The following is a 14,744-nucleotide window of genomic DNA, read 5'->3' as shown; positions in this document are numbered from 1 at the left end:
TTTGCTGTATTAATTCAGCAGCTTCTTAAAGCCTTTGTAAAAGTTCAAAGAAAAATCTTCATATATTGCTTTGTTTCCACAGCTACAATATGATACTAGGAGTTTAATCTTTGAGTTTGAGCTCTGTTTGTCCCAAATATATCTAAGTAAGCTGCAATTATCACTTATTGCTGTTTAGGTTGGCAATAAACTACTCCACTCTCTCTCCAATTTCACTAACTCCAATTGAGGGTCTCAAGGGAAAGACAGGACAACTAGGAGACTCGGGACACTGAAAACTCAAAATAAACACACGGGAAAACCCGGAACATGACATTATCTTTGTGAACAAATAATTATGAGCGTTGTTTACATCTCCACACACTGGCTATATTTCTGTGGTGGTAAATGATGATGTATTTGGTCCCAGTTTGCCTGAAGTGTTCGTGTTTAAGCAGTTCAGCCTGTGGAGGAGCTTTCAGGCTTGTCTTGTAGTCACTCATCACTCTTTGTTGTATTTAATTAATATTTTATGATTATTTTTCCAGTTACACAATGCATCACACCATATGAAATGCTTTGTCCACTTAATCAGCCAAAGTAAATGCTTTCAGCCAAGTGGAGATCTGAAGAACTTGTCCCATGAAGCTCAGGCAATCAAAACAGTTTCTTTGATGTTAAAAATTCAAAAGACACAAAGGACTGGCAAATTAAATCTCTCATTTGTCCCCCTGTATCCAGTAGAGATGTGCAGTGCAGTGAATTTAGCTCGTCATGCAGGGCCGGTTCAAGGCCGTATGAGGCCTTCAGTAGAATTTCATTTGGGGGCCCCTTTTCCTGCTAAGAACATCAGCACAACTTACAGCGTTTCATAATTGGAGTTAGTTGACAGACGGATGGAGGCGATTAGGGCATTCCAGGTTGAAGACACAATAGGACGTTAGAATGGGAAAATACATGCACTTTATAACTTTAACCATGTAGTTAAAGTTAGTAGGACATGGATAAGCACAAAGAATATCCATGCATTTGAACGGCCCTTTAAAAGCCCACACCTGAATGTAACTCACCCATCTCTGAAAATTCTTGAAAGGTGACATTCACTGATTGTCTCTATTCAACCTAACCGAGCTCAGCCAAATCTGCGAACATTTTGAGAGAAATTCTGGAACGCCAAATAGGCCCAAATGTCAGGCTCTAGATGTGCAAAGCTACACCAACAGATTTACAGATGTAGTTGCTGCAATTGGGCTCAAAGTGTTGACTTGGTAGTACCTGAAGAGAAATGTACAACACAGAAATCACCTTTATGTTCGTTAAAACAAAACAAACGTGTCAGTTCCTTCCACCTCACAAATTTGCACCACTCTCTGTAGGGCAGGTCACAGAAGACAAGGATACAATGTAATATTCTGCAACCTCCTTGAAATGCGAACACAGTTGAAGGAGGATGAATGTTTTTGCAAAACACTGTGACTCAATGGGATGCGTGGCCAGGTGTCTTTTTATTCGCTTACATCATTTAGAACTGGATGGTAGCTAAACGAGATCATTAAATATCAAAGTAAGCCTGCTGTTTTTACAGTTTCCTGAAATTGAGTCTGCATCCTTATTTCATCATAAAGAGATTAGATTTTGTGCAGTGCGTCACACAATGTTCAATCGAGCATCGCACGCTGCCTGCAGAGTTCCCCCTCGAAACAATTTGCATGAGGATAAATATAGCGAACGTGTTAAAATGGTTCTCTCTGTGAGAACAGAGGGCAAACAACGAGACATACGGCATCGAGTGAAGTCCACGTCACGTTGCAGGTTTTTCTCATTAAGCCCACTACAAAGCACCATCGACACAACCAACACAATAGTCACTGCTCTTCCCAGAAAGCATAAAGACGTGCTTTGAAAAGCGTACATACCCCGCGCATCTCTGCAACAGACGAGCGCAAACACCAACAAAAGAAGCTTGCGAAACATTAAGACACCATATGGCAACAAAAACGAGGGCAAAATAATCCTGCCGCTTGAGTTTTCGCCAGTGATGCAGGGAGGGCGTGGCCTTCTTCGCTGTAAAAACACAGGCGTTTCCACCTTCTGCGCTGAAATCCTCAATATTCACAAAGAAAACAAGAGTCAAACAAGGATTGTCATTGCACTAACATGCGTACTCTTGTGAAATGAAGTATCAGTTTTAAGCGAATGACACAATTTGCAGATCATCGGCCAGGCTTTGCAGCTATTTTTATTTGGGTAAAGTCTGGTATCGCATGTATCAGAAACAGATGAGTACATTTTCTAAATGACTTTTAGATCTTCATGCTATCTGGAAAAAGATGAAGCTGTACACTGGATTCATCTGTGTTACTGTTTTAATCAAGTGCTGAAAAACTCAGGACTTAAATCTTGCAACAAGAGATATTTTCATTTTTATTAAAAAAAAAAACTAAATCAATAATAATTAGAAAAACACTGAATCAAACAATGACAGAATAGCTTTTGACTTAAGTTGTCTTACAGTGTCTCGACATTTATTTACATCTACTAGCTACAAACTTATGTACAACATTTATACTTGATAGGCACAAATATATAAAAAAAGAAAACAAAACAAGCAGCAGATTTTAGTGAAAAGTTTTAACAGCTGAATCAGAGCCTAAATTACATTCAAAATCAAACTTGAAACATCTGCTTATCGATAAATATAATTTTCATCATTACTACATTATCAAGAATATCCCTGAAATAAATAAGGTCTAATAAGTTATAAAGTTCAGCTTAGACTTGATGATGTTGAACTGGGATCAGGTTGATCTCAGCTCAGATCTGATGATGTTTGTTGAAAGAGTTTTCAGCAGGAGAAAAAAAAAAGGAATCCTGACAAAATATCTCACCAGAGATGCTGAGATGACAGGCGGCAGAGTTGAAGCCATTGATAGGCTGACAATGGCTTCAGTCCTCAGTCTGGGCACATGAAGTCTGATTTGTCCTCTGATCAGACTTCATGCATCTTAGTGTCTCAGGATGAAAACTATTTGACCTGAAACACTGATCACACCATTTTTTATGAACACGCAGTACTCTTTTTCTTGCTGAAGTTCAAAAAGAACAGATGTAAAGCAGAAATCTGATGGATCCAATCTGGTGAAGGTCCACCAGAGTGAGTGCCTGAGAGAAGCTCTTTGTCACATCCTCCACAAATGCTTCTGCTAAAGGGACAGAGAAAAAAAGACAGAAGGAACTGATGAGTGCATTTCATACTTGAATCATTTATGTAACAATATCTGGTACCTGAAAATCAGCATCAGTACCGAGTTTTGGTACTTTTGTGTGTATTTTTTTTTTTAATAAGGAGATTTTTCTTTTTTTTAAATTTCTCAATACAATTTAACAGATATAGACAACATCATCCAACTCCTTGCATTGTAACATCACCGCTGTTTAACAAATGTTTTTGGAGTAAAGCAGTTGTTATTCTGGCGCAAGAGCGTACTGACGTCGGCAGTCGTTCAGATGCGTATGGGTACCGACGGAATTCGGTGTGTCGTTTTAAAACCATTGAATTCGGGACTCATTACACAACATCCAGAGACTGTCACATAACGTATAACTCGGTGGTAGCCTAATATACAAAATATTCATCAATTATCAAATAATTACACCTTTCCATTAAAGTTGGGATATTTAAATTTATCTAAACAAACAAACAAACAAAAAAAAAAAACGTTTTTTTACGTAGCCTACTCACTAAAGCTGGGATATGGAAAATCTATTTATTTATTTTAAATGTTTTTTTTTTTACGTACTCATTAAATCTGTCACAAAAGACAAATATTCTGTGAAAAGATGACATAGTAACAGTTTTATCTTTTGTTTTTGTTTACATAAAAAAATACTCAAATTTAAGGAGTCCACTCAAAATCATCACCATAAACTGAAGTCAGGTTTATCTGTACAGATTTCAGCATGTCAAAGTAGTTTACATCAGAAAACATTTTGCACATTTCTTATGAACCTATTTGCATCTTTAATAAAAGTCATGATGACAGTGTATTAAGAAAATGAAAAAATAAAGAAACAACAAAAAACAAAAACAGCGTGACTTTCTATCTGTAGAGGCCTATGCTAAAGCTGACCATCCTTTGTTTAGAAAATTATACAGTAATGTAGCATTTATGGCAAGCCAACTACGCATTTATTCACTATCCTTTGACTTCAATTTAGCAAAAGTTTGCATCTACACTACACCACACACACATTTGCGCAAGCCAGAGCAGCATTTGTCACAAAGCCCCTAACCCTACCTACCACATGGTATCTCAACGGCTTATGCCCACAAATGATCTTTATCTAAACAAACTGACTTACCTTCTATGTGGGTATTGACCACAATGCATGGGCTCCACCCCTATGTGGAAGTAACAAAACATATGACAAACAGACCGTGTTATAATGGCAAAGGTACTGAAACTCATTGCAACACTTGAGACGTTTTTGGAGTCATTTTTCCTTGTCATCCAACACTAAGGCAAAGATGACAAGCAAGAAAATTCTCAAGAGTCCTACATCGACTCTGTAAGGGTATTTGCAAGACACAATGTAGAAATCTGTTAAGGATCACATCTTTTGCAACCAGAGGAAGAATGAAAGGCACAAGTCTCATGTGAGTCTGAAAGCTGTCTCAGACTCTCTTTGCACTTACAAAATAGGTGAGTAATAACTTAAATAATACTGGCTTTTGCATATTTGCCTTCAGGCAAATGCTTAAAAATAAACAGTATAAAAAGGTGCTTAACTGTAAATACCACAGTTAGGGCAGCACATTTTCTTTTTCTTTTTTTTTCTCCGAAGAGTTTTTAGCAGCACTAGTGGCTCGCATTTTTTGACAGTAGACTGAGATGAAAGAGGGAAAGGAGGGGGGAAGACATGCAAGCCAGTAAAGGTGCAGTAAAGGTCGCCGGGCCCGGGAGTTGAACACGCGACGTCCTCGTCCAGGCGCGCTGTGGTGCTGCGCCACAGCGTGCCTTTGTGCTGCCGTAGCACAACCATAGGAATTCACACTCATAAAATCAAGCATACATGTGTTCACTAATCGATTTATGATTTGACTAGAAATAAGTGTCATCGTGGCAAAAAAGGGATGTTCACTGCCAGTTTCTAACCCAGAAGTGTGTGTCACATCCATTCAATTTTCAAATGTGCCGCAACTGAGACTCTTCAAGAAAGGCAAAGAAAGACAGGTTTTGTTTTTGTACCCTCAATGATCATTTGAAATAAGCTTAATAAGGGAGGATATGATGTTTGATTCTTTTATAAGTAGAACAATTGCTCAAAAGAAGGCAAGAAAAATGGTGATTGTCTTTTGGATAAATACAAAATCAAAAAATCTTATGAAGTAACCTGGATTAGACCCCTTTTTCTAATATTTCTAGAGAGGATAAGCCATATTTAAATAGGAACTCAAAAGTAGTGGGATTTTCCAAATCGGCATCAATTCAAGATCTGCTCTTTGACTCACTCGCTGCAATGACATGTATTGATAATTATTGATCAGAAGAGTTCATGCACTTGGTTGCAAGTTGTTATTTGGAGGTATATGCTTTTGTTTCATATTTTAAATGTGTCGGTGCTGCTGAGCTGGCCTTTGAAAAAAATTGAACGAAAGCAATCAAGAACATTTTAATAGTGATCTGAGAAAGTTCAACATCAATAAAGTCCCACATTATTTTATTTTCTGTTTTTTTTTTTTTTAAGAAATGAGAAAATGATATAATGATGTGCACAAAAGACTAAATGTCTGACACATCCAGTTACATCATTTCAAAGTATCATCATTATTTTCCCATAAAAAAATGTGGCAAAATGTTTTCAAAATTGTGAGGGTTGTGACGTCACTGCTGTCATATACGTTGTATACCATCTCCCTCTGCTGGTCGAATGAGGTAATTGGCTCTCTCTTTCTGTCTGGTGGCGTTTTACGTGTCAGAAACACGTCATCAGAGCGCAGTTCCACTTTCACGTGATGTTTAATACGGGGATGATATTCTTCTGCATTGATCTCATTTTAATCAGTCATCCTAATTTCTTTAGATTACATGTCTGTGTAAGGCGAAGGCGTTTTATTTATAGCGCTCACGTTTTTATTTGCAGCCCTAATTTTGTCTTTGATCATTGTCCTTTTTCTTATTAAGCAGAAACAGAATCGATTTTGCTTCCATGAGAAAATCAGACAAATATGAATCCTCATTTGAAAACCTAATTTCTTTGCCTAGAGAGACTGTTTGACCTCAAAACCAATAAACAAATGAAAAAAAGCAAAAAAAAGAAAACAATTTTTTTTTTTGGCATTGTGATGGAAATATATTTTGGTAAAGTCAAAACAGTTATAATCTCAGTTGAGGATGCTGACCTGTCTCACCACCTATTTCCAAGTGTCTTCATCGGTTTAAAACCAAATTGAGCCTAAAGTTGATGCTGCAGCGACATAAGAAGGTGTTTAATACGTCTTGAAATTTGATGAAGAATGTGGCTGCACTTGGTTATTTGTTATGAGCTGAGTGAACTAGATTATGTCAAATGAGATCTGCCTTCGGTCCATTGCAACATCAATGTTCGATGTGTATCAAGGACACATAACCCACTCTCCATTTGACATCAAAACAAATGGAGCGGTTTGAGCCTGTGATGTTGAAAAAAAAGAAAAAAGAAAAGTGAAAACGTTTCAACTTGATTCAGAAAAAAACCTGCATCACAAACCCACAATTCTTCCTTATCGCTGCAAAGGCAAAACACGTTGAGTAGATGGAGACATATCAGAGGTGTTTGTGTTAAGCTGATCAACAGCAGGTGAGAGACAGTCTGGAACTCTTTTGCCCACTTAAAATGTTGTTGTTGCCCGTGTGTTAAAATCGTAGGTGTTTAGATGTAGAAAGAAAGTAGCTTTCAAGGACCACCCATGTTAAATATGTCCTGGTAGCAGACTTCAGGTAACATCTGCTTAAATATTTCATCTTAGATGAAAAAACTAGTTGGATGAACTGAAATAAAATAAATGCTTCTTGTAATTACCTGCAGTGAGTCTTCTTGTCTTGATACATCAAGCATGCTTTAATAATGTCCTAGACGTTGAAGATCACCGATCACACACAATTGAAACAACCAGCGAACATTATGCAAGTCATTTCCTGCCTTTCAAGCAGGAAATGACAGCTTAAAAATGCCACTTGAAGTGCCACTACAGTACCACCGTAACTACACACTTCTGTCTTCATTTTTTTTTTGTTGCTGTTGGTTTTGATTCACTGGGGTCTGCGGATCAGGTCTGTGCAGAGGCTTCCTGCACTAGTTTACAAAATGCTGGATGCTTGTAGGCACTTAGACTTGAAGTGCCTGCAATTGAATCATGTTGCAAAGGAACAATCTTCACTTTTAAATGTTTTTCAATTAGGTTTTAGAAAGTGGAAATATTAGCATGACGAAAAAATATGTCTGTTTCAGTCTATTGCACTGCCATTTCAAATCGAAACCCCTTTGCTGCCTTTTTTCACAGAAAACTTATTTTTGTCCTCTTTTCTCTTGTCTTCCTCTCTCAACCACATTTAAAGGTTTCAGCTAATGTTTGATTTACAGTTTATGAATGCCTCTATTGCAGCAAAGTGATTCTCAACGCTGTCCATTTTGCTGTTGGATTAGGATGCAAATCTCACTCTAGAATGATTACGTACTATGAGAACTGTGGATGTGGCCAAAAGTGCTACATAGACATAAAAAAATCAATCTTATACCATGCTCAACTTGTATCAAGACATCTTGAGAAATCCCCTCAATATTTTTATTTATCTATTGTTTTGCTTTATCGAGGGACCAGGCCCAAAAATCTGTCATAATACAAAAGTTATTTACCTACTGAACAACAAACAGCTAGTTTGGTCCTTTTTCATGAGTCCATCTTGACTGGGATATTTTGCTTAGTGAGTTTGCATGCGTCGCTTTATAAATAATCAAAGAAAACAACAAAAAATATCAAGTAAGTCATAATTTTCATGAAAGTACACTCAATCATAAGCAATGTAAAAACACAATAAACAACAAAATCCTCTGGAGTTTATGGATTCCCTGCATATTACTTTGTTATATATAGTTTATTATATTCTATTTAAAAAAAAAACTAAACAAAAATAAATATATAAATTATCTAAAATGTCCTTATAAAAACACATACAAGTTGTACCTGTCCAGACCTGCAGACCATGAAACACAAATTTAATGAAGCAGTACCTCTGACAATACAACAGACCCTCAATAAGATGCTAACAACAACAAACTTGGTTTTTGTTTTTGTGCCTTATGATTTGAACCATTAAATATGAAGACAACCGTGTTGCTGGGAGAGGTCTGCTTCTTGTCCTCTTGTGTTTCTTCTGATCATAAAGACAACATGAAATGTTCATCAAGCATTTCTTTCTTTCTTCAAAGGCCTGGAATATGTCTCAGCTCAGAGATGGCCATAAATTGAATTCAGTCTCTCAATGTACATCCGCCTATGCTGAGTGTTCCTCCAACAGTCTGGACTCGCTGGTAGACTGACGAGCTGGTAGAGCTGCAGCATAAAGCCAGAGTCACAGTCAATGGGTTGTGGAGAAAAGGGTAGAAAGATTCAGAAAGCAGAACATCTGGTCATTGACACTCATAAAACGGAAAGGTTAACTAACTTCAACTACAACCTTGAGGAATAGTGAAGAAAGTGGAGAATAAAACTGTGATCTTTAACGGTAAATACTGTAATGGATTGATGATAGGAGAGATGTTTACATTAAAGACAATTATTTGTGGTAGTTTTAACAGTGGTGTGTGGAAATACATTTTATATTATTATTATTATTTTGACCTGTTGTTCTGGTTGAGATGCGGTGTGCTGGTGCTGGTTGTAGACCGGGCCTTGGTCTTGTCTCCCTCTCCCACTCTTTCTGCATAGATAAACCATATTACATTAACATTCCTTCACATTTCTTTACAGTTCCGTAGTTTTACTTTTAGCTATATTTTAGCCTCTTTGGGAAGTATTCAAAGCACTTCATATTTTTCCTTTTTGTTACGTTACAGTTTTGTTTCAAGATGATTTATCTTTTTTTTTTTCAAACTTGAGACATGAGACCCAAAAATTAAGTTGTAAGTTTCCTTTGCCTTTATCTCAATGCCATCTTGTTCTGCAGCTGTTTAGACATTCCTAGACCTGCTGAATTGGCAGGCATAACTAAAAGGTTGAATACTGATTCAAGTCTGAACAAGCTGAGTATCTTGGCTGGATACTTAAGGCCCTTGTCCCAAAGATGAACTGTTGCCTTTGCATTAATCTTTTCCTCGATCCTGAATAGTTTCCAAGATCCAGCCATGGAAAAACATGATGGTGCCACCACCATGCCTCACTGTGTTCACAGGGCATTGGCCCTGTGTTCAACAGTGCTTAGATTCCTCCAGACATACTGATCTGCTATATAAATAAATTTGACATTTAAATATGACATTGACTTACATATTTGTACTCGAGACACGCAAGCATGAGTAAACTCTTCATAATCAGCACACCTTCAGCAACAGCTAAATGTGTGCAATCAAACCTGAAAGTTATTTGATCACGATAAGCTTCACTTTAATGCATTGGAGTAATGCATTCTGAAACTATTTCTTCTGCTTCCACACCTCTCAGAGATAAAAGGGCCTGACTTAACCGCGGAAACAACGTCTGATGTTTAGCAGGAAGCCACTGCAAGCCTTTGGTTTCCTTAAAATGTTCGCACTAGTCTAGGTTTGTATGAAAACCAAGACTCCTTATGTCTTTGTCTCTCTCTAGTTTATCATGTTGTCTTTAGTTTCAATGATTCTTCAGTGTTAGAATTATTTCCAGCTCCCTTGTGTTTCCTTCCTCACTCTTTTGTGTCCCCTGTATAGCTTCCCTGTGCCACCTTCTCCCCACCCCTCAGCTTGACTCCTACTCCAGCTACTCACATCTGCTATCGGTTACCTCTTCTAGCCAGGACCAGTTTCTAGCCAGCCAGTTTTTTGGGTTTGTCATTAAACATCCACACCCTACTATGTCTCCTGCCTGCCGCATTTGGGTCCACAGTGCAACACAGGACATATTTGTTAAAATACCAACAGATACAGCGCACATGACCAAAGAAGCAACCTATTCTATTTACAAAATCTTCCATTTCAAAAAGACCACAAAACAGCTTTTGTGTCTATACAAGCCTGAGAGTAAAGCAAGAACGTGGAAATCTTGATGTCTGTCATCGCCATGTGGGCAGTCTGAACCGTAACAAGATGGCTTCTGTGGCTACGATAAAGCAAGGAGTCACTGCAAGGGAGGTCTTCTGAGTGCAAATGGGCGTATGTCGCTTTAAGTGACCACTTTGAGTGGTCACAAAAAACATTTATCAGACATTGCACAGAGGATAAGACCTTGCGAAGATCTGACACAGAACCTTAGAGATGTGTCATCATAAACTGTGAAACCAACTACTCAACACTTTGGGAATCATCTTGTTGGTGGTATTATGCTATATGACAACTATTACAGTGTGACGTCTTTGGTATTTTTCAGTAAAATTTATTTCCATCACGGGCTGTAAGTATCAAAATGCTCAATGATCAAATTTAAAAGTAAGTCTTTGCTAAGACATTTGTGTTTTGAGACAACAGTGGTTCATCCACTGAGTTCAGGAGGCTCATGTTTGATTCATGTTTTTGTCATTGAGAGTTAAGAGGTTAGCTTAAAAATAAAAATATTGCACTGGAAATGATACGCTTCTGTACTGAATCCAAAAATGTCTAAAACAAACAACAGAAGGATTATTAATCATAACTATTTTCAATTGGCTACAAGCTGCATAGAAGCAAAGCTTAAAGAAATGAGGGACGAAGAACTGTGGATAAAGAAAATGGAAAAACAATCCAAACAGTTCTAGATTGTCTGTATTGCCAGCTTTTATCTGGGGTTATTTTATTTCCTTCCTACCAAGGTGTTTAACTTTTACTCTGGGTAAAATATATTTGTTTATATGTATGGGCTCCATTTATCTGGCATCCCATTCAGCCTCATTAATCTTTAACACAACCAAGCTATGAGATGGGGTGAGAACACAGTTGCATATCTAATGTATTTAAAGATTGTTTTTAGGATAAAAGAAACAAAAACTGCCCACATTCATCTAACGCAGACTTCAGAAGTCACATTAATTTTTTAAACACATTTCAAGTAAGTTGATGTTTTATTGTGAAACACAATATTCTGATAAAAATGAGCGATCACAATAATAGTACAAGCAGTTCTCTTACAGCAAAAAAATTACTAAAAAAAATCCAGAATTGTAACTCTAAAATTAAAAGGTATTACTCACTTGCAGAGCCAGATGACTACGATGCAACATATAAACAGTCCAGTGGCAGGTGACAGAAAAAAAAAACTGTACCTTGAGAAATTAACACCTGAAACAAAGAAGAGGAATAGTGGAAAGTAAGATCATTTCGAACTGTACAAGAAATGCTGCAGAACTAATCAATCTTTTAGTTTTATCTCTACATACCTTGTTTGTTAAATACAGTTAAATTCCATGCGATGTTTCGAACGCCTCCTCCATCAGATACAGTGCATGTATACAGTCCAGAATCATCATGTCGAGCTTTAAAAATGCTGAGCTTGGAAGGTATGTTAGAGTCTATTTTGACTCTTTCAGAGGAAAAATTTGAGTACGTCTGATCCCGTTGGGCGGAAAATGCAAAATAAGATCGTCCATTGTTCCACTGGATTAGAGTTGTGGCATTCTCAGATATGTTGCAAGTAAACATCACCGGGTCGCCGCTGGACACCAACATGTTCTCATGCGCTTCCGTCTGAGTCGCTGATACTGAAATATACAGACCAATGCTGCAGTAAATCTCAGTTCAAATATGGAAGAAAACATGCAAAACAAGAAGAAATCTGCACAATACCTTCAAAGACATTCTGGATGTTTAACAGCTGAATGAAGAGTAGAGATTCTTGCCTCAGACTGAACATGGTGACCATTTGATAGAAAAGAACCAGACTGCCAAGTTGTCGTCTGCTACAAATGTAGACGCAGGGGAAGCAATAAAAAGGGAAGTGGTTGAATGTGTCTATCAAAAAAAATTGAGGAAGAGTGTCAAAGAGTTCATGGAAACAATCATTAGGCACCAAAGTTGTTGAAATGTGAAATAAAGTCAATAAGCCAATGTTTGAAAATTAATTAATTAATATAAGAACCCAGAAAGTTTCTTTAGCCCTCCATTTTTTGCAAACTGAACTTGTTGATCCATTCAGTTTCACCTACCCTTCTACCTCACCGTCTCCTTCTTGTGTTTGTTTATTCCTATTAAAGGACATTTAGGTAGAGAACGCAGAAATGTGTCAGCCTCTTGTGATCCAGAGACACATTACAGAAACTGAGGTCATATCACCTCAGCATCTCATGCTATGTCGCAGATAAACACTCAGATTGCTCCTTTATTATTCAGCAAACTATAATCTAGTTGCAGATACTGGAAACTTCAACAGTGTTTCAAGAGGGTGAGTACATGTCATGACATAATCACAGATATATTAGTGTTTCTCACCTTCTTGTAAACCTAACAAGCCATCTTTCTGGTTTGAAGTAAGGGTTGATTTGCTCCTCTTTAGGATGAAATGCAGAGCTCTTGCGTACAGTACTGACCCAGTTCGCTGAAATAACTGTTCGGCTAACACTGTAATTTCACTTTCATCTCTCTGAGCAGGTAGCGAAAAATGATTGTGACGCTCACTGACTGTAATGGCAGATAAATGTGTCATCAGTCTTGATGTTTTCTTCGTACAGGAGAAAGGAAGCACAGAGCGACCACAACCACAAAGTCATGTGATTATTTTACTGATATTAATGATGTTCGTTTTCTGAGATCGACTCGTTAACAATTTGTCAGTGAAAGAAGGTGCAAGAAAAGCTGCTGAATAAATGTTTCCTCAATTCGCACATTTGTAATTTATCGTGCTCAGCCACGTTAGCTTGATGTGCCTCCATGTTTATGTAAGTAATGGGGCCCAAGACTCATCACACAAATGATGCATTGTAAGATGATCCAAGACCATCCAATTTTATCAAGATATAAACGTTTAGCCAGCACTGTTTATTCATTAAGACAAAAAGCATTGATGCTATTTGGCCCAAGTAGACTCACCAGTCTGATTCTCTTTGAAAAGTAAAAAAAACAAAAAACATATTGTCAACGAGTCTCTCAGCCATTTAAGGAGTCTCAACAATGTTTACACTTTTCTAAGGGAAATAGACATGACATCAACATGCATAAAGATGATAAGAGGTGTTTGTTTTTGTTAGTTTTCTCAAAAGCTCCTTATGGCTACAGATAAATTAAACAATGCAAAGGTCGGAGAATGAAACACTGTGGTACATTCATGAGTGGCACAGCAGAGTCTTTGTTAAAACCACAGAAACTGACACAGTCTGTCAGAAACTGATGAGATGCACAGAACACAAGGCTGCTGAAAAATCCAGTAAAACTGAATGCAATATCACCATGTTCAATAACTAAAAGAATTTCATTTAAAAAAGCTCTCAGTACATTAGACTCTGTGCTTTAGAGAGAGGCTGCACAGTGGTTGCAAGTTGGTAGCAAGAGGGTCCTGGGTTCGAGTCCCAGTCCGAGCTCTTTCTGCTTGGAGTTTGCATGTTCTCCCTGTGCATGCATGGGTTTTCGCCTGGTACTCTGGCTTCCTCCCACAGTCCACAAACATGACTGTCAGGTTATATGGTCTCTCTGAATTCACCTAGAATGGTTGTTTGTCTTGGTGTTGCCCTGCGACAGACTGGCGACCTGTCCTGGGTGAACCCCGCCCAGAACATAGCTGGAGGTAGGCACCATAAGGTATTTTTATTTCCCAATCTTATTCAGGTCAGGTGTGTAGCAGTCTGGAAACACTCAAGAAATTCAGGGATGTTTAACATGGTCCATGAAGACAAGCATTGAGGCCCATGACGGTACATGTATAGAATCCTGCATTATCACGTATGAAGATCCTGAGCTTGGAAAGTATGTTTGAGTCTATTTTGTCTCCTTTAGAGGACATACTTTAGAAAGTCTTCTGTTAACATGCACAGTGCCAAGGAAATGAAGTGGTTGGATGTGTCTTTAAAACAATCTGACCTTTACTCTAGTAAATAATCAAGGTCAATAAGCAGCTGTTCTAAAACAAAATGTTTGCTTCTTGATGCTGATAACTCAGTATTGAACAAATTATTTATTGTATTTATGGATCGCTGTATTCCCTTTGCTCACCGTGTTATAGCTTATGGAGGACGTGTGCTTCAGTGTTTCTAAGCATTCAAATAAAATCGGCTGAATCTCTCGGACCAGGCTGTGATTTATTTTTTACTTTTTATGACCAAACTATGTTTATTGATGCCAAATCCCAAAAAGAACTTTGGAATTATTTTTTATGAACTAAGAATCCCAATGGAATAAGGCAATGGAATAATTTACTCTATAAACGATCCGTTCTCATTAATCCATGTCTTTCAAGCATATCGTCTTCAAGTTTGAGCAATTTTAGCCCTTTATTTAATAGTGATAGATCAGCTGTTGGATGTTGTATTTATGTTTTTAGTTGTCACTGCCACAGTGGCATTTTCTTCCAGGTTAGAAGAAAAATATTGATGTTGAATGTATCATAATTCATCAGTGAAAAAAGGTTAAAATTTTGA

General features: G+C 37.6%; 2 protein-coding genes across 4 annotated transcripts in view; both read right to left on the bottom strand.

The window, feature by feature from the left end:
• Window positions 1–2,041, bottom strand: part of LOC129361546 (nectin-1-like) — a 30,683-nt gene extending 28,642 nt beyond the window's left edge. Inside the window, exon 1 of one of the 3 annotated variants that reach the window (XM_055032456.1) lies at window positions 1,896–2,041. In XM_055032456.1, the coding sequence (XP_054888431.1) occupies window positions 1,896–1,953 (58 nt within the window). In that variant the 5' untranslated portion in view covers window positions 1,954–2,041. Of the gene's footprint in view, window positions 1–1,049; window positions 1,862–1,895 lie in introns of those variants that run through there. The other 2 variants (XM_055032457.1, XM_055032458.1) reach the window with 2 other exon arrangements.
• Window positions 2,042–8,211: 6,170 nt separating this feature from the next.
• On the bottom strand, window positions 8,212–12,683 carry LOC129361544 (uncharacterized). The gene is made up of 6 exons (XM_055032454.1): window positions 12,607–12,683; window positions 11,965–12,074; window positions 11,559–11,879; window positions 11,373–11,460; window positions 8,861–8,939; window positions 8,212–8,572 (listed from the first exon to the last, which is right to left on the bottom strand). The coding sequence occupies exons 2-6, from the start codon at window positions 12,038–12,040 to the stop codon at window positions 8,468–8,470; spliced, it is 669 nt and encodes a 222-aa protein (XP_054888429.1). The 5' UTR covers window positions 12,041–12,074; window positions 12,607–12,683; the 3' UTR covers window positions 8,212–8,467.
• Window positions 12,684–14,744: the final 2,061 nt, after the last annotated feature.

Source organism: Poeciliopsis prolifica, unplaced genomic scaffold (assembly GCF_027474105.1).
Source record: "Poeciliopsis prolifica strain line A6 unplaced genomic scaffold, Auburn_PproV2 SCAFFOLD007, whole genome shotgun sequence".
In the NCBI taxonomy this organism is placed as follows: Eukaryota; Metazoa; Chordata; class Actinopteri; order Cyprinodontiformes; family Poeciliidae; genus Poeciliopsis; species Poeciliopsis prolifica.
Note: the sequence above shows the minus strand (reverse complement) of the source record. Positions and strands in the feature narration are given on the sequence as shown.

Coding starts and splice junctions, on each gene's coding strand:
- LOC129361544 (XM_055032454.1), bottom strand. CDS start 12,040: ATGGTCACCATGTTCAGTCTGAGGCAAGAATCTCTACTCTTCATTCAG. Junction 11,880..11,964: donor CATCCAGAATGTCTTTGAAG/GTATTGTGCAGA, acceptor TGTATATTTCAG/TATCAGCGACTCAGACGGAA. Junction 11,461..11,558: donor AACTGTATTTAACAAACAAG/GTATGTAGAGAT, acceptor TCTTTGTTTCAG/GTGTTAATTTCTCAAGGTAC.